At 42.4% G+C, this 25,257-nt stretch overlaps 1 protein-coding gene across 1 annotated transcript; it reads right to left on the bottom strand.

Moving 5' to 3' along the window:
• Positions 1 to 4,274: 4,274 nt before the first annotated feature.
• On the bottom strand, positions 4,275 to 25,160 carry pgap1 (post-GPI attachment to proteins inositol deacylase 1). The gene is made up of 26 exons (XM_030758933.1): positions 24,906 to 25,160; positions 21,130 to 21,283; positions 19,943 to 20,118; positions 19,558 to 19,729; positions 19,299 to 19,459; positions 19,094 to 19,146; positions 18,927 to 18,993; positions 18,725 to 18,830; positions 16,591 to 16,649; positions 15,821 to 15,904; positions 15,455 to 15,504; positions 15,266 to 15,317; positions 15,111 to 15,188; positions 13,118 to 13,193; positions 12,964 to 13,037; positions 12,833 to 12,884; positions 12,696 to 12,762; positions 12,427 to 12,532; positions 12,301 to 12,339; positions 12,010 to 12,194; positions 11,583 to 11,813; positions 11,367 to 11,502; positions 10,880 to 10,930; positions 10,061 to 10,272; positions 9,567 to 9,671; positions 4,275 to 9,485 (listed from the first exon to the last, which is right to left on the bottom strand). Exons 1-26 carry the CDS (start codon positions 25,035 to 25,037, stop codon positions 9,347 to 9,349), a joined length of 2,817 nt encoding a protein of 938 aa, XP_030614793.1. The 5' UTR covers positions 25,038 to 25,160; the 3' UTR covers positions 4,275 to 9,346.
• Positions 25,161 to 25,257: the final 97 nt, after the last annotated feature.

Raw genomic sequence — 25,257 nt, 5'->3', positions numbered from 1 at the left:
GCAGGGGGAGACTGCTCAGGCTACAAGACGTAGTTCAGTTGTGTAGGAACCTGTGGCCCTCAGCTCATCTGATCTCTGACCTCAGTAAATACTTTCCTGATGACACCGTGATCTCAGTCTGCAGTTTTGTCAAATTTTTTTTGCAAATTATCCATTAGAGTAAAAAAAGAGGACAAACCAGGGTGTGCTTTAGGGCGGGGCATGCTTCTGATTGACAAGAACTAACCATATGAGCATGCTGGTTTCAAAAGCTAAGAAGGATATGAAGGAAACAGTGGAGAAGTAGTGCACTATATTTCCAAAAGTATTCACTCACTCAGCCATCCATCCACTGGAGTCTGGAGCAGTGGAGACGTGTTCTCGGGAGGGATGAATCACACTTCTCCATCTGCCAATCTGATGGATGAGTCCGGGTTTGGCAGTTACCAGGGGAATGGTACCTGTATGGCTGCATTGTGCCAAGTGCAAAGTTTTTGTGGTGGTGGTGGGGGTTATGGTGTGGGGGTGTTTTTCAGGAGTTGGGCTCGGCCCCTTAGTTTCGGTGAAAGGAACTGTTAATGCTTCAGCATACCAAGACATTTGGGACAATTTGATGCTCCCAACTCTGTGGGAACAGTTTGGGGATGGCCCCTTCCTGTTCCAACATGACTGCACACCAGTGCACAAAGCAGCTCCATAAAGACATGGATGAGCCAGTTTGGGGTGGAAGAACTTGACTGGCCTGAACAGAGTCCTGACCTCAGCCTGATAGCACACCTTTGGGATGGATTAGAGCGGAGACTGTGAGCCAGGCCTTCTCTCCAACATCAGTGTCTGACCTCACAGATGTGCTTCTGGAAGAATGGTCAGAAATTCCCATAAACACTCCTAAACCTGTGGAAAACCTTCCCAGAACAGTTGAAGCTGCAAAGGGTGGGCCCACATCATATTAAACCCTCTGGATTAAGAAAGGATGTTACTCAGGTTCATGTGTGTGTGAAGGCAGATGAGTGAATACTTTTGGCAGTATTGTGTACATTAGGGAGAGATACTAATAAGCTATGCACTCAACAGTTAGATCTACAGCCCCAAGTACTTTAGTCCATTTAGGCTCCTGCTCATTATTCACTACTTTTAAAATAGTTTTAATGCACGTTCAAGTAATAACAATTGATAATAAAGGCTTCTTTTGGCATCTCCCTTATTCGGCAAATGTTTCAAAAATAATATTAACAGGTAAATAATATAAAGAAATTGGAGGAAATAAATTTGCATGAGCAGGGTCCCCAGAAAAGCTCTGAATGCTTCAATGTAAACTCAGCTGTCGTTGCCCTGATGATGCTTTCAGAACCATCATTTTAATCACATTATTACTGAGTAAAAACAAAAACAAGAAGTTATTTTCTTGGTTTTATTCCAACAACAATGGTGCCAAAAACTGCACAGTTTGCTCATTTACAGTCACATCAGTTAAAAATGTGAGAAATATAAAAACATCAAAGCGACCGATTTTGACACATCGACACGTAAACCTGAGAATTAAATACTCGTCCACACCAGAGCCTCGTCAGGAAATGTGAATGAAAGAAACAGGACATTTCCAACTGCCTCATATTTGAGCACATGTCAGAGGACCGGCTGGCTCTGCACAACAAGGGCCGGCTAGCAGGAGGTTATGGGCGTTAAGTCACAGTAGGCAGAAGCAAGATAAGTGGAACCACTGAACTGTAAAGCACTTACAGACTGTAGTAAGAACATTTAACATGATTTCATATCACCAAGTAAACACTGCTAAATATCACTAGTTTGTACAGATGATGATTATGAATAAAAACAATCAGCTGTCTCTGATAGTGTTTCGTTGGCTGTCATTTAACTGCAGAAATCAAGGACGTGTAATGTTTAAAGGTTTCTGTAATTCCTCTGGGAAATATGACAAACTTTCACCACCAGGGGGCAGCAGTTTACCAGCGGGTGTATTTTAGGATTCTTTGCCTTTTCCTTGGCTGCCTTTATAAATAAGTATGAGCTTTTAATGGCCTGCCAGGTTACACTGACTCGCTGCACCGTCTTGTGGTACAGACAAGAAAGTACAGCCTGACCACAATTCAGCTTCACTCAGTATTTCTTCAACACAATACACAGATCAGGGGTATTCAACTACATTTTTCTATGGGCCAATGAGGCTATTTGCCAGTGGGCCACACATTTCTCGGGACTCGTACTCCTACTGAATCTACAATGTAAACGGCAGTGCTGCATGTCATAAAATGTTGTAAAGTGCCTTTCGTCTTCTTTCTCTTCTTAAGTTTAATGGCGGTTGGTAATCAACAATATGGTGCATTACCGCCACCACCTGTAATGAGTGTGAATTACATGCCGTGCTTACAGTTTAGTCACAGCTTATTTTAAAATTTTTATTTAATAATAGAGGTAAATGGCCAGTGGGCCGGTCCAAAATGACTGATGGGCCAGTTCTGGCCCTTGGGCCAGCAGTTGAATACCCCTGACACAGATGTTTTGGACATAAAGTCAAAGTTTCCTCAAATTCTAACAGCTTTAAATGCACAGATTTACAAGAAGTACCTGTAAAAGTCTTGATTTTAAGATTTTAAAGTGGTACAACATATTGAAGTCTCTGGTCTGTTTCGGAGGTAAAAGCAGCTTGAGTTTTGGCAGATGCACAGCGGATATTTCCAGACATCAATCAGAGTGAGTGTCACCTTGGGAGCCACAGAAGCAACCTCATAAAAAAAGAAAGAGAGCAGCACCATTCAAAGGTTTGGCCCCCTTATTGGAGACGTCAAATCTCTCCAATAACCTTTACCAATGTTACAAACCTTTATGACCATGTTCAGTCACTATGAAGACCAGGTGATGCTACTTTCAAAGCTTTGTGAATTCTCTGACCCCACAATCAGCTGCCAGCACTCCAAACATTAAAATAACTGATGTCCTTAAAGCTGGAGAAGCTGGAAGAATTGCGTGTGTCATGGTATTAGGAAATGTCAGATAAGAGGAACAGTGGAGGTCAAGCTGCTGGAAAAAGTCAAATCAAAGACACGTTTGGCTGCAGAAGGTGGTGCAGTCACATCTCCAAACATACAATCTGCACGAGATAGTCCTCAAAGAAAAACTTTGCTGGGTCCTCTCCACCAAGTTCAGCATCAGGAGTTTGCAAATAAACACTGAAACAAATGGGATTTGTTTGGAAAGTAATTCCTCTGTACTTTCTGACTCCAGTGAGCCAACAAAGTAAAGAAGTGCATGTTTTCATGAAAATTTCATGAAAAGAAAGTTGTTGTGTCACCAATGCACACAGTTCCCAGGTGGAAAAGAAGGATTTTTAATAAAAAATAAGGTTCAGCAAAAGATCAGCATCGATAAAAACGACGACAGGAGGACCGTGTCTACAACACAAAAACGATCTTCAAGAACACACCTCAGAATCCATAATGGGCTGCCTCAAAGGGCACAAGCTTCAAGTCCCCACAACTAAACATTGTACAAAAAACAGTCCAAGATGGAGCAGAAGAGAAAAAAAGAAGAAAACGAGGAACTGAAAGACAGGGTGCCCAAACCTTTGCTTTTTCCCTGAAACATTTTTTTTCATCTGTTGTACAAAATAATCCTGTTAAGCTATAAAAGAAACATGTCAGTAACTGGATGCTGGACTGTCGCCTTTCCCTTATTTTCTGTTTAGCTTTGATATTAAACGTGACCAAACTGTCAGCGAACGAGGTCACTGTTACTATGTTTCCACCGCCGAGGTGCCGGTGCTCGTGCCAGTGCTGGTTTCAATGAACCAGCAAAACGCTTAAGAACGGGCCTTCGTTTCCACCGAGCTTTGCGAACTGCTCCTTTACGTATGAGTGTGGGTGGGTCCACGTCTGGACATGGAAGCTGAAGGGCACAAACGTGGGAGAACATGCTCCCCTTTCTTGTGCTGCGAACACATTTTACGGTCCAAACCAAACTACTGCATACACAGATGTAGCTCAGTAGGTAGAGCAGGTCACCTGCTGATCGGAAGGTCAGCGGTTTGATTCCTGGCTACTCTAGGCTACATGCCAATGTGTCCTTGGACAAGATACTTAACCCCAAGTTGCTCTCCGATGCAACCGTCGGAGTGTGAATGTGTGTGAATGTTAGATAATTAAAGTACTTAGTTTAATTAATATTGGAAGTGCTTGTATGAATGGGTGCGCATGGGTAAATGTAAAACGTGTTGTATAAGCACTCTGAGTGCTCAGACTGAGTAGAAAAGTGCTATATAAGAACTAGTCCATTTACCATACCACAGAGGTAAACACAGACAGCGATTAGAGCAAGACGACAAGTACGCACTTTGCGTCCTTTTATCTGTGATATGAACTGATACAAAGCAGCAAGTTCAGCTTTAGAGTCCAACCTAATTCATAGCTGTGAAAAAAGGGCCTCTATGTGCAAGTAATTCAGGCTTCAGACTGCTTTAAATACTCAGTTTCAGACAGTTTTTCTACTCTTGTATCTGTGTGACATCATGAAGAGGGGATGTCCCAAATATGGGCTTTGAGCACAAAAGCCCCACCCACCCGAGGGGCCCTTAAAGGGAGAGGAGCTAAAATGAAGTGTTTTATGGTGACGGGCTGCACCGAGGTCCAGTGTGAGATGAAGGAGGATTATTTTGAACTGTGAATCATGGAAAGCTACTCTAGAGGAGTCCAAGAATGAAAATATGAAGTTGAGAATGAGCAGAATATGGCCACTTTAAGTGGAGATTAGAGACATCATGTCACAAGTGGGAATTCTTGTTTCGACAACTTCTATTTTATGCAATTTATACAAACTATTCATGTTTGTTCTGGCTGATCTTTTCGTGCCCATGGAGGCTTCCACAGAGGCATCTGGAGGAATAACGTGTTCTTCCCTGCAACCATCCTTTACCTGAACTGAAGCTGCAGATGAATATGTAACAGTTGCTCCATAAGAAGAAAGCAACAGTTTGGCAAACAGGTTTAAATATCAGCATTTAAAAATTTTTAAAAAATGAGATTTCCTGCTTTATTTTAATGGAAATGTTTTAACTTTATTTTGAATGTATTCCAGGAGTCTCACTACATTTTTAAAAACACAAACCCCCACCAAGTTTTAAACACCCAGAACAGCAGTTTTCTGTGTAGATTTCTCAGTTTGCTGTGCAAGTGTGAACATGTGGAAGGACGTGATCACAGTGAACACCGATACAAATCACAAGTCTATTCATAGAAAACATCTCTTCTCTACTAATTTGTTCTACAAAGTCGTGTTTGCCACGGACTCACAGCGAGGCAGACGATGTGCGTCTCGAAGCACTAAAACTGCACCAGTAATGCACAGAAAAGCTGAACACTTACAACACACAGAGACATTCAGTGCAGGTACATTCACATTGGGAACTACAGCGGTGTCTCTGCACAGGTGCCGACTAATGACTGTGAGCTTCATTGGTCCCTAAAAAGCTTATCTTTAGTATTTAGTTACTATAAAGTCCAACAAAAATCATACCGAGGAGCTTTGTGAGTGGACACGTTCACGCAGAAGCAGTTAAGTACACTTTACATTCACTGTAGGCCTTCAGCCAGCGCACTGCTGCTGAGAGCTGAACACAAACTGCCGCTTACGTGGGAACGCAGAAAGGCACAGCAGCAGCAGCAGCAGGACACAAGACACAAGCAAATAAAAGTTTAAGACACAGTCTGTATGGAGGACTGAAGCTGCCAAAATTCAAAACACCAGGAAGTGAATAAAGGTATAAAATAAAAGTAAAATTCCACATTTCTCACTGTACCCCATAATTATCATTATATAGTATTTAATAATTTCCAATGCAATTTTTCCTTCTGTTTATTTCCAGAAACTGTTTCTTTTTCCTTTTAATATTATTTAACCATTTTTTGCTTCACAAAAATGAGGGTGCTGTCATTCAAAACGTTTCCTGCGGTCAACTTTTAGCCTCAAAATACACAACAGAAACACAAACATCAACAATGGAAGCTTGAATCAAAAATTACATATGAAATGAAAAAATAATTTTTGGCACATTTTTATAAATTAATATTGACAATAAATTATTAATATTAATTTATTACTTTGAAAGCATTTACAGTCTTATAATTTTAGCAGTGTTGGTCCTCCATAGTTATCCACACAGAGAGACACAAAATGAAAAACAAAACTGAACCCTCACAGCTAGCGTCTTATATGCTTGGACAGGGATTTATTTTACCTGCTGAATAAAACATGTTCATGTTACAGTAAAATAGTTACTACAGGCTTAAAGTAGAGCCTCTCAGCTTTAATTTCAAACTTGAATATTTATAATAAAATAATGCCTTTTTGTTAAAGTGATATTACAGCTGTAGTCTGAACTCCCACATACTCATCACGCAGCATTAGTTTGTAGTCTTCCTTTACAATGAAACAACTGATTTAAGGTCAAAGGCGTCTGAGTGAAACTGGCTTAAAAATTTTCATTGGCAACAAAAAGTTGGGCCTACGTGTCATAATAGCACTCACAGACACACACACACACTGCAGAAAACACTTTTCATCACAACAATGACGACGGTTGAAGCAACTGTAGCAACAGAATTTTCCTCTCTGACTTTTTCCATTCAAAATCCAAAATCTTTATGATATCAAATGTTCCCTCTTATTCAAATAACTCCTCGTTAAAGGAAAAGTCTGATTTTTGTCATATTGTCAACAGTCTTCATATTTTCAACCAGTCCCATGAAAAGACCAAAACCCAGAGGGTGGATTCTACTTCACAATCTGTCCAGCTGCTGGAGGAAGTCGCTAGAGCACCAAATGTGTGTTAATCCGCAACCGAAAATAGTCCCAAACCAATGCACCATTTACATCTGCTTTGCAGTGACATTAATGAAACGAATCCTGTGTGAGCGGTTTTAAAATATTTACATCCTCAGTAGGAAGCAGCAGGGTTTGTTCTGAAAACTAAGGGAAAAAAATATGGAAGTCAAGAGGTGGCAAGACAAAGAACGCAGGGTTGATTTTTTTCATTACTGCGAGAAAAGCAGACCAACTCTATCCTCTTCTTAAATTGTTAAAACCCAAATTCCCGTGTTATTTTCACAGAGAGAAACATTCAAAATGTCACCAGATTTTCTTTTTTCTTGTTCTAACTTTGACACGGGCTTTGCTGCTTCGTGTGCAGCTGAAAAACCAAACACAGACCACTCGTTTTTACATTTTTGCTGATCAAATATGACATGAAACCAAACTTCAACCAACACTCAAACAATAAATACTAACCCCAACACAACACCAGCAATAAGCCAATTCTTCCCATCCCGGGACTCGAGGCCCACATATCGCAGAGGACCTACACAATGTCACCAGAAACAACACACTGCACCCGCTGTAATCACCTCAACACGCCAACAACCACACCTGATTTAGAAAAACGTGCGACCGTGTGCCCACAATTAAATATTTATGATTCGTTCTCTCATAAAATGCTATTTTGTTCTGCTTTGTCTCACAATCAGCTCCACATGTTGGTGTAACTGCGTTTAACCCGTCAACAGCATTACAGTCACACAGAGACGCACCTGAGTCGGCTCGTGACACGGAGGTTTCTCAACACACGTTTTACAGAGAGCTCACTTCCCTTTGTTCATGTGTTACTTAAAAAAAAAAAAAATCTGACTCCTGCCGGGAGACGTGTGTTATACAGAGGATGGAAACTGCCAAAAGGAAAACACATAATTAGCAGGTCTCAGTAGATTTTAATGGGGAGCACATGAGCCGTAGTGACTTACAAATGGCTCAGTAAGAACCAGGAATAAGAAATGCTACAAAAATAAATAGAAACCACTGAGAATACTGTCACTTTCTCTGATTGGAACCATTATGGCAAAAACCAAGTCACCCAAGAACTTTGTAATGCATCTACGGTGTGAATTTCAACATCATTCTCGAGTTATCACATTCACAAAGTTGAAAGTTCACCACCCACTTGGTGGTGACGACAATACACCTCAGCTGCTTCAGGCTAAGGTGTTATTGTCATGTTTTTTTACAGTGACATCAATCACTGTAAAAAAAAGCATGACATAAATTCATATTTCTGTTTTGTGCCTGTATTCATCTGTTGTTATATTATTTCCCATTTTTCTAATTGTCTGTTTTGTTTATTTATTTGTGCATTTCTGTTTTTCCACTTCCATTTTTTCCACTATTGATTTTCTCAAACTTATTTATTTTTATTAACTCTTTTTGGCTTCACTTTGTAAACGAGTCACTCAGAGTGTGTCATGGGTTAACCTTTTCTCCCCATTTGCTGATTTACATCCACAGCAGAAATGCAAACCAATATGAATATTTAAAATTGAAAACTGAATGGAGGAAAAAGTAAGGTGTGGGGGGCAGACGGACCCCAGAATAAAAAAAAAAGAAAAAAAAGAAAAAATTAGAAAAAACAGGATTATCACTTTATGTTCTTATATAAATTAATGGATGTATTTTATATTTGTTATGCGTTGAATAGTATTTTAATTAATTTACAGATTTATTATTTTAGCAGTTTCAATCCTCCATAGGTTTCCACCTAAAGCTGGGAATCAGACTACCCCACGAGCACCCCCTGCTGTTCCCCTGGCTAAATTACAGCTAATGTCCTTAAAAATTAGATAAACAGGAAGTGGAACAGCGCTCACAGAGATCACGGTGATCTCTAATCTTCCTCCTCTGCATAACACGACGCCTCAAAACCTGCACAGGTACACAATAATTTCCCAGTGCAACCCTTCATTTTGCAGCCACCGTCATTTGCGCATCAAATAAGTGAGAACGTAAACACGCCTGCTTTGGATTTGTCTGATGGATTAAATGTAGCACACCTACGACAGTGAGCAGGTAACCGTAAGAGCTGTAAGTCTTTGCTAAGCAGCAGGCAGTGTAGAGCACAGTGACCACAGTGAACAATGCCACTGTCGACACCAGAAACAACAACGCGTTATAACACCCCGTCCAGAGTCTCTAATATCAGTAGCTTCACTGGTTGTGGAGTTGGTGCTCCCTGAAGGCAGAGCTATAGATATACAGAGTAAGGCAAACATGGTTTCAGGACAATCCAACAGAGCCATATTCACACCAAACGCTCCAAGGCCATCACAGCCTCTCATTTTAAAACCTCTGTGTAATTACCATGGAGCTTTTAGTGCTAACATTGAGCAGGAAGTTAACCAGGCTATGTATGTCTATGGCTCTGCTCCATGGCAGCCCGATACACAAAGTCCTCAACCAGCCTCAGAGAGTCAGGCTGGGACTTAGAGAGAGGCATGTTATGGTGGAGATGGAGACTGAAACCAGCCAGGAGCTGTCAGAGGAGACAGCACAAGGCCAGCGGGACGAGTGATGCCAACAGGAAGTAGGTGATTCTGTAGAGGTGAAGAGGAGAGAAAGTCACCATGATGATGGCCAAGGGGAGAGGGAGGCAGGAGGTCAGAGGCAGCAGTTTACTGAAAAACATCAAGAACAAGTTACCTGTTAGCATAAGGAAGCTCAGCGGGAATGTGTGTGCTGTACAGGTGTGCTCCTACCTGTTGCTGAGCTTTAAAGTGTTGCAGTTAATAAGCAGCATGTAGACAAAAATCAGAGGCACGATGTATGGCCAACAAGGGTCGGGATCCAGCTGGGCAGAGTACCTGCACAGGTGTAACAAACAGAGAAATTTAACACTTTTTACAGAATTTACCGAAGCCAAACTCACCGATACCTGAATGCTCAAATGGTTTCTGTTATTTCAGAGAACAGTAACTTGTTTAAGTCCTTCACTCAGCTGTACACTTTGCATTTTGTCAAGTCTAATAATAAAAATGATTTACATCGTCCAGTTTATCTCTCAGCCTCTTCTGAACACACAGAGTCATAACAGTTTGCTGCCGCGGCCGCCTGCCTGAAGCTAGAGCAGCAGCTCTGACACTTTACCAGAGACTGCAGGGTCATTTTCCTACCGCACATGTGCATTTTTATTAACTGTGAGCTTCAGACTAATTAATGCTGATTTGCAGAGCAGCTGATTTCGCTCACATACCTCAGGTTACGGATCCAGTGGATGAGAGAGGGAGCGCTGAGCGTGACGGGCAGCGTGAAAAGCGCCGACAGGCAGAGGTGGAGCTGCAGGTCATCCCTCACCTCCTGCAGAGCGCACTCCGACAGCAAGGGAGCGCCACCGCTGTCTTTAGACTTGCTCAAGGATTCAGCGTCAGTTGTCCCATTCTCGGCTTCTTTGTGCTTCCGGGGGGCCTTTAAAGGTAGCCGAGGAGATGAATTATTTCAGAGTGTAATTTGATGAAGCTTGGTCTGTAACAGCAGGCCTTGTAGGGTGGCCTACCTGCCTACTTTCTGTCTACATGATGCATTTTAACCCCTGTCCAGTCCAATATAGTAAGTATACAGTTTGTCCCACAATGTTGATAATGTCAAGAGTGAATAAGAAGAAACATAGCTCAGAGACAGATGTGCTGCTCTATGAATGCATCTGTACTGAAACACAGAACACAAGTATGCAGAGATTATCAGGTAAGACCAGAAAACAAACCTAAACTTTGATTTATGCTGAGAGGGAGTCGGGAAAATGCCAGAAATGTAACCTGCTAAGTCCTGCTATGCGCTACACAAGATGGTGTTTCAGTATTTTATTACTCTGTGACTAACTAGCATTGATAAGCTTTCTCTCATTTAAATGATGACGACTTCTGGTTACAAAGAAACCCAGCATGACTGCGGTCAAACGCCGGTGTGGAGGCCTCACGCCTTCAGGTAATGTCACCGAGCTCTGTCCATTTTTTTTGTACAATCCAGGATTCAGGGAGACCCTCGGGTACAGGCAGCATAAACCTGAACATCTTACCAGGTTCAACATGTGGCTCAAAGATCGTTCCGTCATCTGCAGCCTCAGAACCTTTGAGCAACACACAAACAAACAGTTTCAGACACAAACTTCCAAACTGAGAGAACCAGAACACTTTTAGTTTCTACACGGCCACGACACACAACAGTCAACCTCTGATCGAACACACATTTTATATATGAACAAAATATAAATCATTTTCTTTGCTGCTTGAGGCAGTAAACTGAATAAACCCGGAACAAGTGACATGAAAAAAGCCAAAACTTTAAAAACTGATTTACAAATTTTATCTGCCTGGATGTGTTTATATTTGCTCGTCTTTAACACATATCAACAAATTTAATATTTGGTGAATTTATGTTAAATATGAGACATTTGAAGACATCATTTTCCTTGACTTTAATTTTTACGGCCCACAGAAACCGTTACCTACTAAGCAGCTCTGGACAGCAAGGAGCATAAATAATTAGAGTTCATCAAGATTCACCCTGTAAAGGTGTAACAGGAAGGAGGCAAATATTGACAGCGCCCCACAGGAAGTCCCGCCCATAACAGTCAGACACAGCGTGATGAGGAGCTGGGTCTGCAGCCGCAGGGTGCCACAGTCTCTGGAGACAGACGGTCTGCAGATCGAAAGAAATAAAACTCAAGCGAGCCAACACACGATTCGTTCAGTGTCAAATGTCTGAATGAACCTCCGTACCTGTGCAACGGAGCTAAGATTAACGACGTCAGTCTGATAATGAGTCTGAGCAGAGTGCTGCCCCAGTACGCCACGGCTGCCCCAAAGATGTAGAGCAGAGGCGAGAGGAGGTGGGGCCATTCTTCACCTGGTGCCTCCCCTTCGTGAAATGCCCCATCAGGGATGGTTGGAGGGAGTGTGTCCATGGAGGGCAGGAAAAGCACGGACCACACCTCCTGAAAGCAGCTACAGCTGTGGGGAGGAACAGAAGGATTAGCAAGGGAAAAACATGCTGAGTGTTTTGACTGTTACTTGAAAATTAACCGGTGCTCTAACATTAAAGTCAGGAGGCTGAGACGGAAATCTCTAGAAACAGGTTTTAAACACTCAGCTTTTTTTCTGAGTTCGGAAACAAACTTCGGCTTCATATTAGACTCATAAAGCTTGCCTGAATGCGATGTGCAGAATATACACAGGTAGGTTGACTTTGTGGGGCTGCAGGCCTTTGCCCACTGCCTGACTCATGTCTGCAGCTCGCCTCGACTTCAGGATGGAGGACAGCTGCCCCCCACAGGCCAGGAGGAGGGTTACAGCTGTGTACACCGGCACCATGTGACCACAGAACCTCAGTACCTGTCAGATAAGATCACCAAGTAAATCTAGCTGGTAACTTTGTTTCAAGATTGATTAAAATGTCCACGAGTTTACCAAAATAAACAAAACAGGAAAGCTGTCCCACCTGTCCGAGCACCTTGGGTAACGAAGTCCTGATGGACACCTAAATCACAGCATAAATATTTAATAGTCTGTCATAACAAATGTGAAGAGGACAGTGAACTTCTTCCCGGTAACTGGAGTGTAGTACCTTATACTGACAGTTGGGGGCAGTGTGGAGCTGCAGGAGGGCACCTGAGGTGTTGTCTGGACGACTAGTGTGGAGCATCCCTGAGATCTCCGTCACTGATGGCACGCTGGCAGACGGATCACATCAAGTCATGACAGATTAAAGGAGAACTGCTAATTTCCAAGCAGGTTTGGCTCCTCCCCCTTTTAGCCAACTTTCTTCTGATTGGCTCCCCCTGCTAAGCAGGAAGTTTAACCTGTAAACGTGCCAAAAACCTGGACAAAACTCACCTGACCGTGGTTAAAGAGTCCTCTCGAAACCATGGTACTTTTATCCTGTACACGCTGGGCAATCTGTCTGTAGACACACAGTCAGTGTCAGTATAACATTTCAGCTCATGAGCCCGTTTATCCCACTGCACACTCACCTCTCTGTACTTTACACTGGCTTGCAACATTAATTCTGAAAGCCTGATAGACCTGGAGACACAGAGGTGTTTTAAATTTAGTAGGAACGGGGATACCAATCCTGAGAAGGTGAGGACACGCTCAAAGTTACCTGGTGAAAGTGTTGCAGCTCGATGGTGTGAAGAAGTCCAGAGGAGTTAACTGTAGCATCAGTGGAGGTCAAACCTGAAAAAGCCAACAACAGTTACTGAAAAGAAATAATTTTTTTAAGTTTGTGAAACTGCTTTAACAGCACGAGAACTCACCGAAGGACAGGACGTGCGGCACCGCGACAGACAGAGTCTGAGATTCTTCTCTTTGCCACTCACACTCCACTGTGAACTGTGCAGCAGACAGACACACAAACCTTAATGTCTCGAAAATAAAGGGTAGCTTTAGCTGGGCTTCTTCATCGGTCCAGGCTGATCACACATCAGCTCAGGACCTGCATGTAGCATACGTCTGGAGATCATCTCCATCACTGCATTTGGTTTGGCAGAGAGAACTGCCCGAGCAGAGCGAGCAGCACACATCAGATCTGTTTGCTCACTGTACATTTACAGCACAATAACCTGCTATAATTCACACATGGGCTCAGTCAGACATCACACAGATGTTTCACTGAAGAACTGGCAGGTTAAAAACATTCACTGTCTGATCAGACCGTGGCAAACATTTACTTTCTCACATCCGCCTCCGTCGGGTTTAGAAAGGTTCAGGAGTGAAAACAGCTTTTTTTCAATCCTTTGTTTCCACTGCTGTTCCTCTGTGGACTTGTGTACACCGACCACAAACACTCATGACTACACTCTGCTGTAGGGCTGCAATTAACCGAATTTCAAGTTTGATTTCAGCTCCAAACGATCACAAAAACAGTGCAATTGACAAAAAATGGTTACTATTCAACTTATTTTGTCACATTAAGCTCTACGAGAATTCTCTTATTCCTGATTTATGCTTCAGTGTTAAGTCTTTGCTACAACGTAACCTACGTACCCAGGGACAAATATGTTTGCACCCTATTAACACATAAATGAACACAGATTTGATGAACGGTGGGATCTGCACCATCTGGCAGTGCCAGTACAACCAGTACAACCAGTACAACCAGTACAACCAGCATTTACTGCGTTGGCCTGAGTAATTCTGATTCAGTCTGAAGCTGAAAGTGTTTTCTGTTTGCTCTGGGCTGTAATGGACCAGCCTCCATGTTCTTGGATTGCGTTATTGACTGGAATTAACTGAATATAAATTACATGCACAGGATCTGTCAGTATGTTGTGGCAGGGACTAAAATGTGAGTCTGCATGTTCTCCCCGTGTCTGTGTGGGTTCTCTCCGGGTACTCCAGTTTCCTCCCACAGTCCAAAGACATGCAGTTAGTGGGTTTAGGTTAACTGGTCATTCTGAATCGTGAGTGTGAGTGGTCGTCTGTCTCTCTGTGTTGGCCCTGGGACAGGCTGCCGACCTTTACAGGGTGTACCCTGCCTCTTGCCCTATGACAGCTGGGATAGGCTCCAGCCCCCCTCGTTCTTATGGAAGCTGTGTATAACACCTACAGCCGAAGGTGTGTGAACCTGTGATGAGCAGAGGTGATCCTTCCTCTGGACAATGGTATAAATACAGCACTTTTCTGCTCTAAATGAGCACTCAAAGCCCTTTTTTACTACAAGCCTCATTCACCCAATCACACACATTCATACAAGTGCTTTTATCTATACCTAAGCACCTTATCTAGAATTCACACACACATTCTGATGGATGCACTGGGGGCAACTCGGGCTTCAGCATCTCGCCCGAGGATACATCGACATGCACACTGGAGCAGCCGGGGATTGAACCACGAACCTTACAACTGGTAGATGACCTGCTCTACTGCCACAGCCACCTCACTGTGACACTGTTAGCATCATTCATTCTAAATCAATGTGCTTCACACATTAAGAAGCACAAAAACCTAAAGTAAAGTCAGCTCTGTGAATTGATTGAAAGTGTTTGATGTTATAGTGAATGAGCCAACTGCAAATTCAGATCTATGAGCATATTTTCTCTCACACCTGGTGATTCGATATGCATCATTATCTCTGTATGAAACAAAAATCTGAAGGTCTATAAACGAAACTCCTGTTTTCACCCTCAGCAGGACCCGAAAAAACAGACGAACATGGATCATAAACATTTTCTTCTTTGAGAGACTAAAGCAGAAAGAGGTGCTCTGCAGGTTAATCCACAAACACTGAGTAATCATTTAGTTTCATACCTGTTTGCCATTGAGGTTTGAGGCCGAGACAAACAGATGAGTAAAAGACGACAAGTCGCTGAGACTCAGAATCAGGACCTGAGGAGGACGACAGGCAGCTGTGAGACACCGAGGGGGCCGAGACTGAAGTGGATGGAGACTCACAGGATAATTACCTTGTATGGAGGCAGAAGCTCAGTTCCCTTGGACAGATCCACTGCATGCACACTGGAGGGATGGGGACATAAATGATGACATTTTGTAACAAATCCACAAACTAAATCATATTTTTCATGCTGAGAACAATAATATTAAAGAGGCTGACGGAGAATAAAGGTGGTGCAGATAAAGCTGCACATTCTTACCACGAGGAGCTGTTCTTCTGCAAACAGCCGTACACCCAGCTGGACGTCTCCTGTTGGATAATAAATCAGAATCTCCTTTAACTTTATAACTTGCCTTCAACTTAAAGAGAAGTTCTGGGTTCTCCTAAATATGAAGTATTTACCCTTAAATCTCATACAGCAAACTGGCAGCCTGTTAATAAGACTGAACTACCATTTTAGTTTTACTTTATTCATATTTATGCATCTACTGGATAAAATCATAGATGCAGGTATCCATTCAAAGAAAATAAAATCTAAACAATCTAACAAAACAGAGCTTTGCAAGATCTTACAGCTCAAACACAAAGACACAACAACATCAACACAGCCGTGCTGAAGACTCACCAGGCTGTTACTCCGGCAGTAGAAATGACTGTAGGCTTTCCTGCGACTCGACAGGGCAAACAGGAAGTACCTGGCTTGGCCTTCCTGTACAAACACAGAGAGAAACAAACACTTAGGACAGTTGGAATAATGTTTCTTCCTGAATCAGGGTTGGATTTGTCAAACAACTTGGTTGCATCATAGACTGTATATAAAAAATGGACGTAGCCACTGTGAGGTCACGCTCTGAAGCCTCGAGTTGAGCGTTGTTGTTGTTGCTGCGGCCATTTTGTTTTGAAGTGAAGAGTTGTGGGTTTAACTGACACACTGCAGGGACGCTGCACGCTCACAGCAGATGCAGACACACCCTGAAGCGTACGATGATCAACCATTTTATTATTATGAACCCAAAATTTACAAAATGAGCATCATGTTATATTCAATAAGACTTCAAGCTAGCGACTGAGACCATAAACCCATCAGGAAAGTGTTTACTGAGGTCACAGGTCAACTCAGCAGGAGGGACATTCTCTCATTTCTATACCATCGCCCCCTGGTGGTATAAAATAAAGAGGATTCAAGGCACTGGCTTCATTTTTCAGACCTGGAAGCTATGTCCATCTTTTACATACAGTCTATGTGCTGGATAGCCATCAGTCTGCATGACGTCATTTTTACAGAGTGGATAAAAATTATTTTCTTTCACAACTTGCGTCAGCTGCCGGCAGATAATCCAGCCAATTATTAATCACCACTCTGCTCTGACTGAGGGTGACTTTGCTTTATGGTACCTTTGGTGTGCTGTAAGCCAGACGAAGTGTGTTAACTTCACTCCACGCTTCAGGAAGATCTGGAAATGAAAACAAACAAACAAAAATAACAACAGGACGTGTCGGTGATTCTTCACTAGTGCAGACTGGAGTACAGTAAAACTTTAATTTTCCCATGGGGTAATTCGCTTTGCAGGCAGCAGACCAGCACAATATGCAAACATACAGTACAACGTAAAAAACCTAATACTGGATCCAAATGTACCAGCCTGTCACCACGAACCATCAAAATCTGTTAAAAACAAAACAAAAACCTGAAGATGGAACAAATGACTGAATCTGTTCATAGGCGTAGGAACTGGGGGGGGGGGGGGCATGCCCCCCCCCAATATTGAAGACAGGCGCATTTGTCCCAGCCAAAAATTACACTGCGGAGGAGAAAAATTTTTAACTCGCGTGCTTTTATTTTGAAGGCGCAACATAGCGTCATGCCACTGCGCTCCCCCCGCCCCCTCTGAACGGTGTTTGGGAGCCGGAGACAGCGTCAGAAACTCTCTGAATGAGGTAAAACGGTCTGTGGGGATGTTACCATGAATATGGATGTTTGTCAGTTTACTTTCATACACAGGATAAAGTTTACTTACTGGACAAGAAGTCAATTTGAATGAATTTCAAATGAGAGGCGGAAAAATCATTTTGGCTCTTCTGCTTAGGCCAATGTTTTTAACCTTTTGTTTGGCTAAATGCAGGGCTGTAAAGAGGCACACAGCTTGTCTATTAAATGTAGAGGTATCACTTTCATTTATTTCTTTTGGTTATTATTATTTTTATTGATATTTATTTTGATTAATTAGATTAGAGTTTTAAACTGAATAGGCATATTTTAATAGCTTTTTTTTTTAACTTAAAGATGATATTAAACAGTGAATAATTTGTTCATTACATTATCTGTGAGGATTCTTTCATGTCTGAACGTTATTTAATTAAAGAACCAGTTCTGTTACCAGTCAACCTACATAAATGCATTAATAAATTATTTTTGTGCTACTGAAATATTTAGCTTGCTACTATATGAAGTGTGAGGGCCACATTGAGAAAAAAAAAATCATTTTGAGAATAAAGTCAAAATCGTCGAAGTCGTCATTTCAAGTCAAATAACAGCCACAGCTGCTACTCTCTACAAAATGCCTTTGGGTAGAAACAACTTGATCAGCTGTGTTATTGTGTCCCCTCTGTACTGTACGAAGGTGCAGCCGTCCTTCCATCTAACCGTTGCCAGTTTGTGTGGTTTTTCCTTCTGAGCAGATGCAGCTTTCTGCACTCTCTCTTTAACATCCTCATACTTATCACTACATCGTGTTTATGTACTAAAAGAGAAATCATTTCCTTGTTACTAAAACTGATTCTGAAGTATAGTTTCACTAACTCATAATACAAGACATTCTGGAGGGGATAACAGACGTGTCGTGGCAGATGTTTGACCTAAAATGACTTTAATCTGCACATTTTGACTTTTTTCTCAAAATTTTGAATTTATTCTCAAAATGCACAATTAATTTTTTTCCTCAATGTGGCCCAAATATTCCTTTGTACTAGTACCAGTGCGGCCAGCTGATAAAGTAAGCCCTACAGCCTGGAATGACATGTTCATAATGCTTCATAAAAGACTCGAGTCATTTTGTTTGGTGATTTGTCCACGTCTAAAACATAAAACATGAAAAAGGAGAAAGTAAAAGATCAAATAGCATTATTTTAATGCTTTGCTCCGAGTGTTTACGGTTATGTCAGGTTTCCGATATGTGCCCCCCCCCATAATGGTAAACTCCTTCCTTGAATCTGTTAGTGCTAATTTTGGGAAACCAAACCATCGCCCTGATGGTCCTGAAACCCAACATGTGAAGGATGCTGAGGGTCTGAAATGATGATTCATGTCCTTGAAAGGACCTTCAGTTCATACTGAGGGTTATTAAGGCGTCACCGGTAATCTTACAGCCTGCCTTCACCATTTACTGCAGCTTGCTCCTGTTTTTAAGATTAAATCCACCAAACCAGGACAGAGGTAGTGACTTTAGTCATTCACTTTGCTTTTAGGGGTTAAAGAAATCTCCACGATTATAATCTGGAGGATCCATCTGTTTAAGTGTTTCCCTCTGACCTGAGATGGAGACCGGCGTGTCTTGAGTTTCCCCGGGCGTCCTCACGGGGTGTCTGATGAAATGATGGTTCAGCACAGCCAACTTCTGCTCCGGGCTTTCTGTGAACTGTTCAGAATAAACTGCTTAAGTTAGCTGGTCAGATAATTCACCCTCTGATGGGGAAAGTCTGTCTTCTCCTGAGGATGGAAACATGTATCACACCTGTCTGGTTTCAGGATCGATGAGATCAAAGAACGCCCGGACCGTGGCGAGAACGAGCTCTTTGCACCTGAAACACAAAGACGCACGCTGCACATAAATCAATTTAGTCGCATTTAAATACGGCTCCAGAAAAATGAATGAGCGCAGGCAGACTTAAAGTCCTTTACCAGACAATGGACAGGTGATCAGTGGACACCCACGTCCTGGGAACTGCAGTTACCTGGGCAGAAACAAGAAAAAAAACTTAGTTCGATGTGAAGAACAGCAGTCAGAATCAAAAACCAACAAGAGGAGAACTTTTCCTTCAAACTGTCCCAAAGAGAAAACAGTAGCAAAGGAACTCGAGGAAAAGAATTCAGGATCAAATCGTACCACCAGTGACAGCTTGTTCGGGTCTCCTGGGGGACAAGCCAGGGAAGTGAGGCCGGAGCGCACCTGGTAGTCACGATAACCGCCCCCAACAGACAAAACTGTGACGTTCCTGAGTTTGTTTGCCTGGTTAACCCACTTCTGTCTCACTGCGGAGTAAAAATCTGCACACACAGCAACAAAGCAGAGAAAAAATATCTGTTAAAAATCTGTTTGTACTAAAGAAACGAGTCAAACTGAGCAGCAGGACGGCTGTTCTCACCCAGCAGGTACGGGTCCAGGGCCAGCACTGGAGCCAGGTGAGGGGAAGCCTGGGTGATGATGAGGCTGACCAGGTTAGCGTTGAAACGAGGCAAAGTGAACAGGGCCCGGGCGACCACTCCTCCCATGGAGTGACCGACCAGCACCACGCTCTGAGGGGGGGTCTTCAGGTGCTGGAGAGACACAAACCAATCAAAGATCAGAGTCTTCTGCTGTGTGGAGGTTTCAGCTCAGTTTCTCTTCACTTCGATAACTTTAAGGATTTGCAGGAACCCTGACATTAACACCTTTGTAGCAGTGTTGGCGCCTTTGCACGTGTTACGGGTTAAACTATCGTAATGTGCTTATAACTCAGTGTGATGAGCGGATGATATTCGAGGGCTGACCTTGTAGAGCCTCAGGATGGCCTTAATGCTCTCGTGCAGGAAATGCGTCTGCCTGAGCAAACTGCCGCCGTAGAGCGCCACCAGCTCCTCGTTGAAGTCCACAGTGAACACGTTGAAGTGGAGACCTCCCTCCATGTTTTCAGCCTTCCTCAAGGCGACTGAGCCCAGAGAGCGAGCTTCAGGAAGAGAACATCGATGGTGTCAGATAAAGCACGGTGCATTAAATCGTGCAGCTGTGGGGTCAGTACTACCACCAGCACCACCTGATCAGACAAATCCCATGCTGCAAGAAGAAGATGATCTTATATGTGATTATTATTATTTTTTTTTTAGACTCTGAATTACTGATGAAAGCCATCAGATCCTCGGAGCAGCCGGTCCCAGGGTGACCAGATCTCTGCACAGCATTTTTAAATGACTCACCACCGTCCCACATACTGAGACCACGTCCCACATTTTCACTGGCTCTAATTTTCAAAGGTCAGCATCAGAGGTCACATTTAATTTGTTATTCTGTTCATTTTTGCCATTTATGACCTAAAATGAAAACTATTAAAAAGGTGCAATAAATTTACAATGACTGAACTACCAGCTACACTCAGACCAACTCTGACCCTGGTACTTGTTCAAAGGTAAGCAGGAGAAACATCAAAATCACCACAGAAACAGAGAAACCTGCTGGTCCTCACAGGAATGAAAGCGGAGGTGTTCTCCTCCTACACAGCAGATGGAGAGAACTGTGTCTCAGAAAGAGTTATTAGACAATACTGATATCAGCAGAAGATTCCCCAAGACTTCCCTCACCTCCAATAAATAAGAAATTATAATATAAAATATTTATTTATTCTTAAACTTCACCTAAAACTGTATTTTATTTATTGGCTGTCAGTATCCCAAACAGCCGAGCACGGCAGGTTTTAGTAAATTCTACATAACAGGAGTGAATGCTGCTCATGGTGGGACTGATGAGTATTTCAGGCAAATAAAATGAACAAAAGGCATCACAAAGACTAACACATCCGGCCAGTGAGGCAGTAATTAATGAACAAAAACCCGTCAAATATCTAATTACTTAAAAAAAAGTCACAATCTTCTGGTCTGTCTGTCTGTAGCTGTAACGCAGCAGCATCTCCTTCATGATGGATTTAAATGTTAATTCTGAACCACGTTTAACTTTGTACTCTTACCTTGTTTATAACTTCCTGCATTCCCAGGCAGGAAAAGCACGGGGGCGCCGGTGAGTTTGAGCGCTCGGGTCTCCTGGGCGTAGACGCCCTCTCCGTACAGGTAGAGCCCGTACGCCGGGTACAGTCTGGCCACGCGGCGAGGCAGCGCCACACGCTGAAACCACACAGACACTGGTTCATTAGCCTGCTGTCATCGCAAAGAGCTCGTCGTAAAGCAGCTACAGCTGAGTCCACATCTGCTCCACAGCTGGCAGACGCCGCCCTGATTTAGTCCAAATACAGGAAATTCTGGCACAATCATTGCTATGGTACATTGGTATTACCGCTGGTCCTTAATGTTTAAAAACAATGTCGGGACCTTTGCCACATGTAGTGGCACATATATTGAGCATAAAGTCTATTAATTACATTGGCGGGTGCTGAATTGAAGGTGTTTTAAACTTGTTCTGGCATCATTTTTTTTGAGAGGCCATTTTAAAATCCCATTATCAGGAAAACTCTTTGAGATACGTCCTATTCAAGGAACATAATACACTTTAAAATAGTCCAAATGAGGTGAACAGTTTCACACATAATAAAGCTTCAATATGGAAAAAAATATCAAAAACAAAAAAACATTTTCATCATTATTACCCGGGTATGACTCCATGCACCAAATCCAAATTAATTCTTATAGAAAGAGCACGTTTCTGTTAAAATTATATCCATAAACTGTGATGGTGTTCTCTCTCATTTTCACAATGAATCTTTGAAATCATAATATTTATGTACTGCAGCTGAAGACTGTCTCAGAAGCAGAGCACGATGTTATAATTCAGTTTATGCACCCTCCAGCTCAGCTGAGAGGATGTGTGCTGGGTGCCATTACAACACATACTGTGTGTTGGATTTAGTACCTGAGAAGCTTCTGAAGCATCTAAAAACGCCCCTGCCTTCATCTCCATCTACTTTTGTAAAATTCCCCATTTAGAAGTCAATCTTTCCCCGGGAATCCTTCTTTAAGGAAAATCTGAGATGCTCATGTCGGAGGCATTTGGTGAGCTGTCACAATATTAATTTGTTACTCTAATGTTGGCGAATTAAATATTTAGGAAATACTGCCTGAATAAAAGTTTACTCTGTTTTTATGGAAGACCGAAACTGCCAAAATTAAAACTTCCCAAATGACTCTGTGTAAATAAACTACTAAATGCATAAAAATAATACATTTTAACAGTTTAAACTGACCACTTCTTTATTCACCATTTAATTTATCCCTTGTTGGGCGCCTGGGTGGTTTAGTGGTAAAGCCGGCGACCAAATACACACGCCACGTTGCGGTGCGGGTGGCGCGGGTTCGCGTCCCGGCCCGTCGCCAATTTGCCCACGTGTCTTCCCCCGTATCTTTCTCCCATTTCCTGTCACTCTCCACTGTAGACAAAAGCCACTATGGCCAAAAATGCAAAAAAAAAAAAAAAAAAAATGTACCCCTTGTTCATTTAAAAATTTTAACATTTTTTTAAAAATGTAACATGGTTTAAAAACAATTTCCATCCATCCAATGTTTTCCTAAATCTGTTTATTTCCATATTTCCTTTTCAGCTGAAATTCATTTATTGCACCAAAATGGTGACCTACAATAAATAATAAATAAAAAAAACTAAATTATTAATTAGGACTATGGAGGCACTTTAATTTTATGGGCAAAATACTTATAATGCAAGCTGTGAAAACATAACTTAATTTTTAAGGACAAAGTGATGTTATATTAAATGCCAATCTAAAAAAATGTATGGATGTCACATCATGACACCTGAGGAGTTTAGTGGCATTCTGCCCCCCCCATGCATGCTTAGTTTGAAATTCATGTATAGCTGGTACTGAAATCAAAACCACCAGCTATACTATAATACATGTAGCAAGACTATCAGAAAATGACCGACTATAGAAATGATACGTCTGCTGTGGAGGTCAGTGTCCTGCAGCTGCAAAGCTGCCTTTGATTAAAAAAAATTATTGTGAAAAAGGTAAAATCTCCACTTATCTGAAAACAAGAAATGTCCTGCAAAAAATGGACAAAACAAAGTTTCAGAATATAACAGGAACTGTTGAGTTAATACTCAGTAACAATGTATCATGAACGCAGTAATTTTGGTATCTTAAGTGAATTTCAGCCGTTTTATGCGTTTTTTTTACATTTCTTCATGAATTTCTGTCTCATTAAACAAGCGATGTCACTCAGGCTGTCACCGCTTCACCTGCTGCTCGATCGACGCTCGTCTCACGACAGAAATGGCTGCCTCGAGTCGGGAGATTAACGAGCTGAAAATAAAGCTGTCACTCAGGACCGTCTACTTTGATGTGTCAAATAAAGTAAGTGTGCATGTGATGTCTCATGTGGGATACTGTAACGGAGCTATTTTCAGACCCATGCCTCTGCTGACCATTCAAAATAAGAGCAAGGGGATGGTCTACTAGTAAACTCATTACTGAGAGGTTTAAAATAAAATAATTCTTAGAAAGAAGTCCATAATACACCTGTGAGGGCCCCTTCCACCTCCAAAAACCCAACAGTGAGGCTACATCTGTCTTTTATAACCAGTATCTACAATGAATACAAAGATACGTGCATATTGTCTAAACTGAAATGGCCGAGTTTAGTGACTTTTGCTGTGTTTGATTTGTTTTCACTTTTAGCTTTATTTATGTGCACAGTTTGTTTGTTTTTTACCAGCATTTTAAAAATACTTTGAAAGCCTTCAAAATTACTTGATTTTAATGCAGACTTAACACTAAATGCTATGATTAACAGAAAAACAAACAGAAAATGGACTTAATTAAAAAATAAATACAGTTAACATAGAAAAATTAATTTATGTCTCATTTTAGGTACTTTCAGCTGCTCCCTCATTTCCCCAGCGCATCGCCACAGTAGATGCCATATTTTGTAATACTTTCATTTATTTTAATGTCTTTTTATTTCTATTTTTCCAAGGACTTACAAACTTTAAAATGTTAATCCTTCAACCCCCACTAACCTATATTTTATTGGAAAAATTAAATGGGGAAAAAGAAATTACATAAATAAGAAAATTAAATACAGACGCACCTTAAGACAGAAATATCTGCTTAATTTTCATCACATTTTATAACGCCTGCATTTATCTTTATTCCTTTCAACTGTAGATTAATGTATTTTATTTTGGCAGTCTTGGTCCTCCATACTTTTCCGCCTTGCATACGTCACAGCTCCGTTGAGGATACTGTCCAATGAGCACCGTGTCTGCACACTGGGGGGTCTCTGAGCTGTTCATGCCTACAGGCACGTGGCCTCCAGCTGTGCCCCACCTATGCACAGGTGAACCCATCAGTGCTCACAGGAAGGAGACGGCAAACTTCAGCTACCATCACGGGGCTCGTACATGCATGCATTTAACCCACAACCGGGTCACCCACAGGTGACCTGCTGCTGAGAGGGGTCAAACATCAGCAGTTAATTCAGGCTTTAATTATCTGGCTAACCTAAACCCAAAACCTCAACACACAAACACGTACACCTGGCAGGGAGGGCACAGGTGTACCGTAAGAGAGACCACACACCGACACGGGCAGCCGCACACCTGACGTTACTTTCTCTGCCAGGTAATGTTAGCTGTTATCAGGAACTAGCTTAGCACACATCTGGCATTCATGAAGCAAATATTCGTCCGCGCTGATAAAAACACGAAGCCGCTCATAATCAGCTCCGCCTCAGACCCTCACCGAGCACACCTGTCTGCGGCTCCGCGGGTACTCACCCGGTACTCCGGGTACTCGAACATGTAGGTCATGCTGCATCTGTTCTCCTCGAAGCCCGTCAACAGCTCCCGCAGGGCGACCGCCAGCAGCGCCGCGGCCAGACCGTAACAGGCCGCAGCGGCGAGTTTCATGCTTGGACCGTGAGGGGGGCTTCAGAGCTCACTGCTGCCGGAGCGCCATGCTTCCGTTTCCTCCTGTCTGCTGCCCGCCAGGCTGCCACACACCGGCCGAGCTCACGGCAGGAACCACACCGAGCGACCGCAGACGGACAGCGCGGCCGGCCAATGGGAGCAAAGCTCGAAATAAGATCGACCAATGGGAGAGCAGACAGGGATCCACGCATTCTACGCG

This window comes from Archocentrus centrarchus, chromosome 21, assembly GCF_007364275.1.
Source record: "Archocentrus centrarchus isolate MPI-CPG fArcCen1 chromosome 21, fArcCen1, whole genome shotgun sequence".
NCBI lineage: Eukaryota > Metazoa > Chordata > Actinopteri > Cichliformes > Cichlidae > Archocentrus > Archocentrus centrarchus.
Note: the sequence above shows the minus strand (reverse complement) of the source record. Positions and strands in the feature narration are given on the sequence as shown.

What these genes read in the sequence shown, in the direction of transcription:
- pgap1 (XM_030758933.1), bottom strand. Translation starts at nt 25,037, where the DNA reads ATGAAACTCGCCGCTGCGGCCTGTTACGGTCTGGCCGCGGCGCTGCTG. An exon ending in GACTCTTTAACCACGGTCAG is followed by an intron (nt 12,533 to 12,695) that starts GTGAGTTTTGTC and finishes TCCGTCTGCCAG; the next exon opens with CGTGCCATCAGTGACGGAGA. An exon ending in CACTGGATCCGTAACCTGAG is followed by an intron (nt 9,672 to 10,060) that starts GTATGTGAGCGA and finishes ACACCTGTGCAG; the next exon opens with GTACTCTGCCCAGCTGGATC.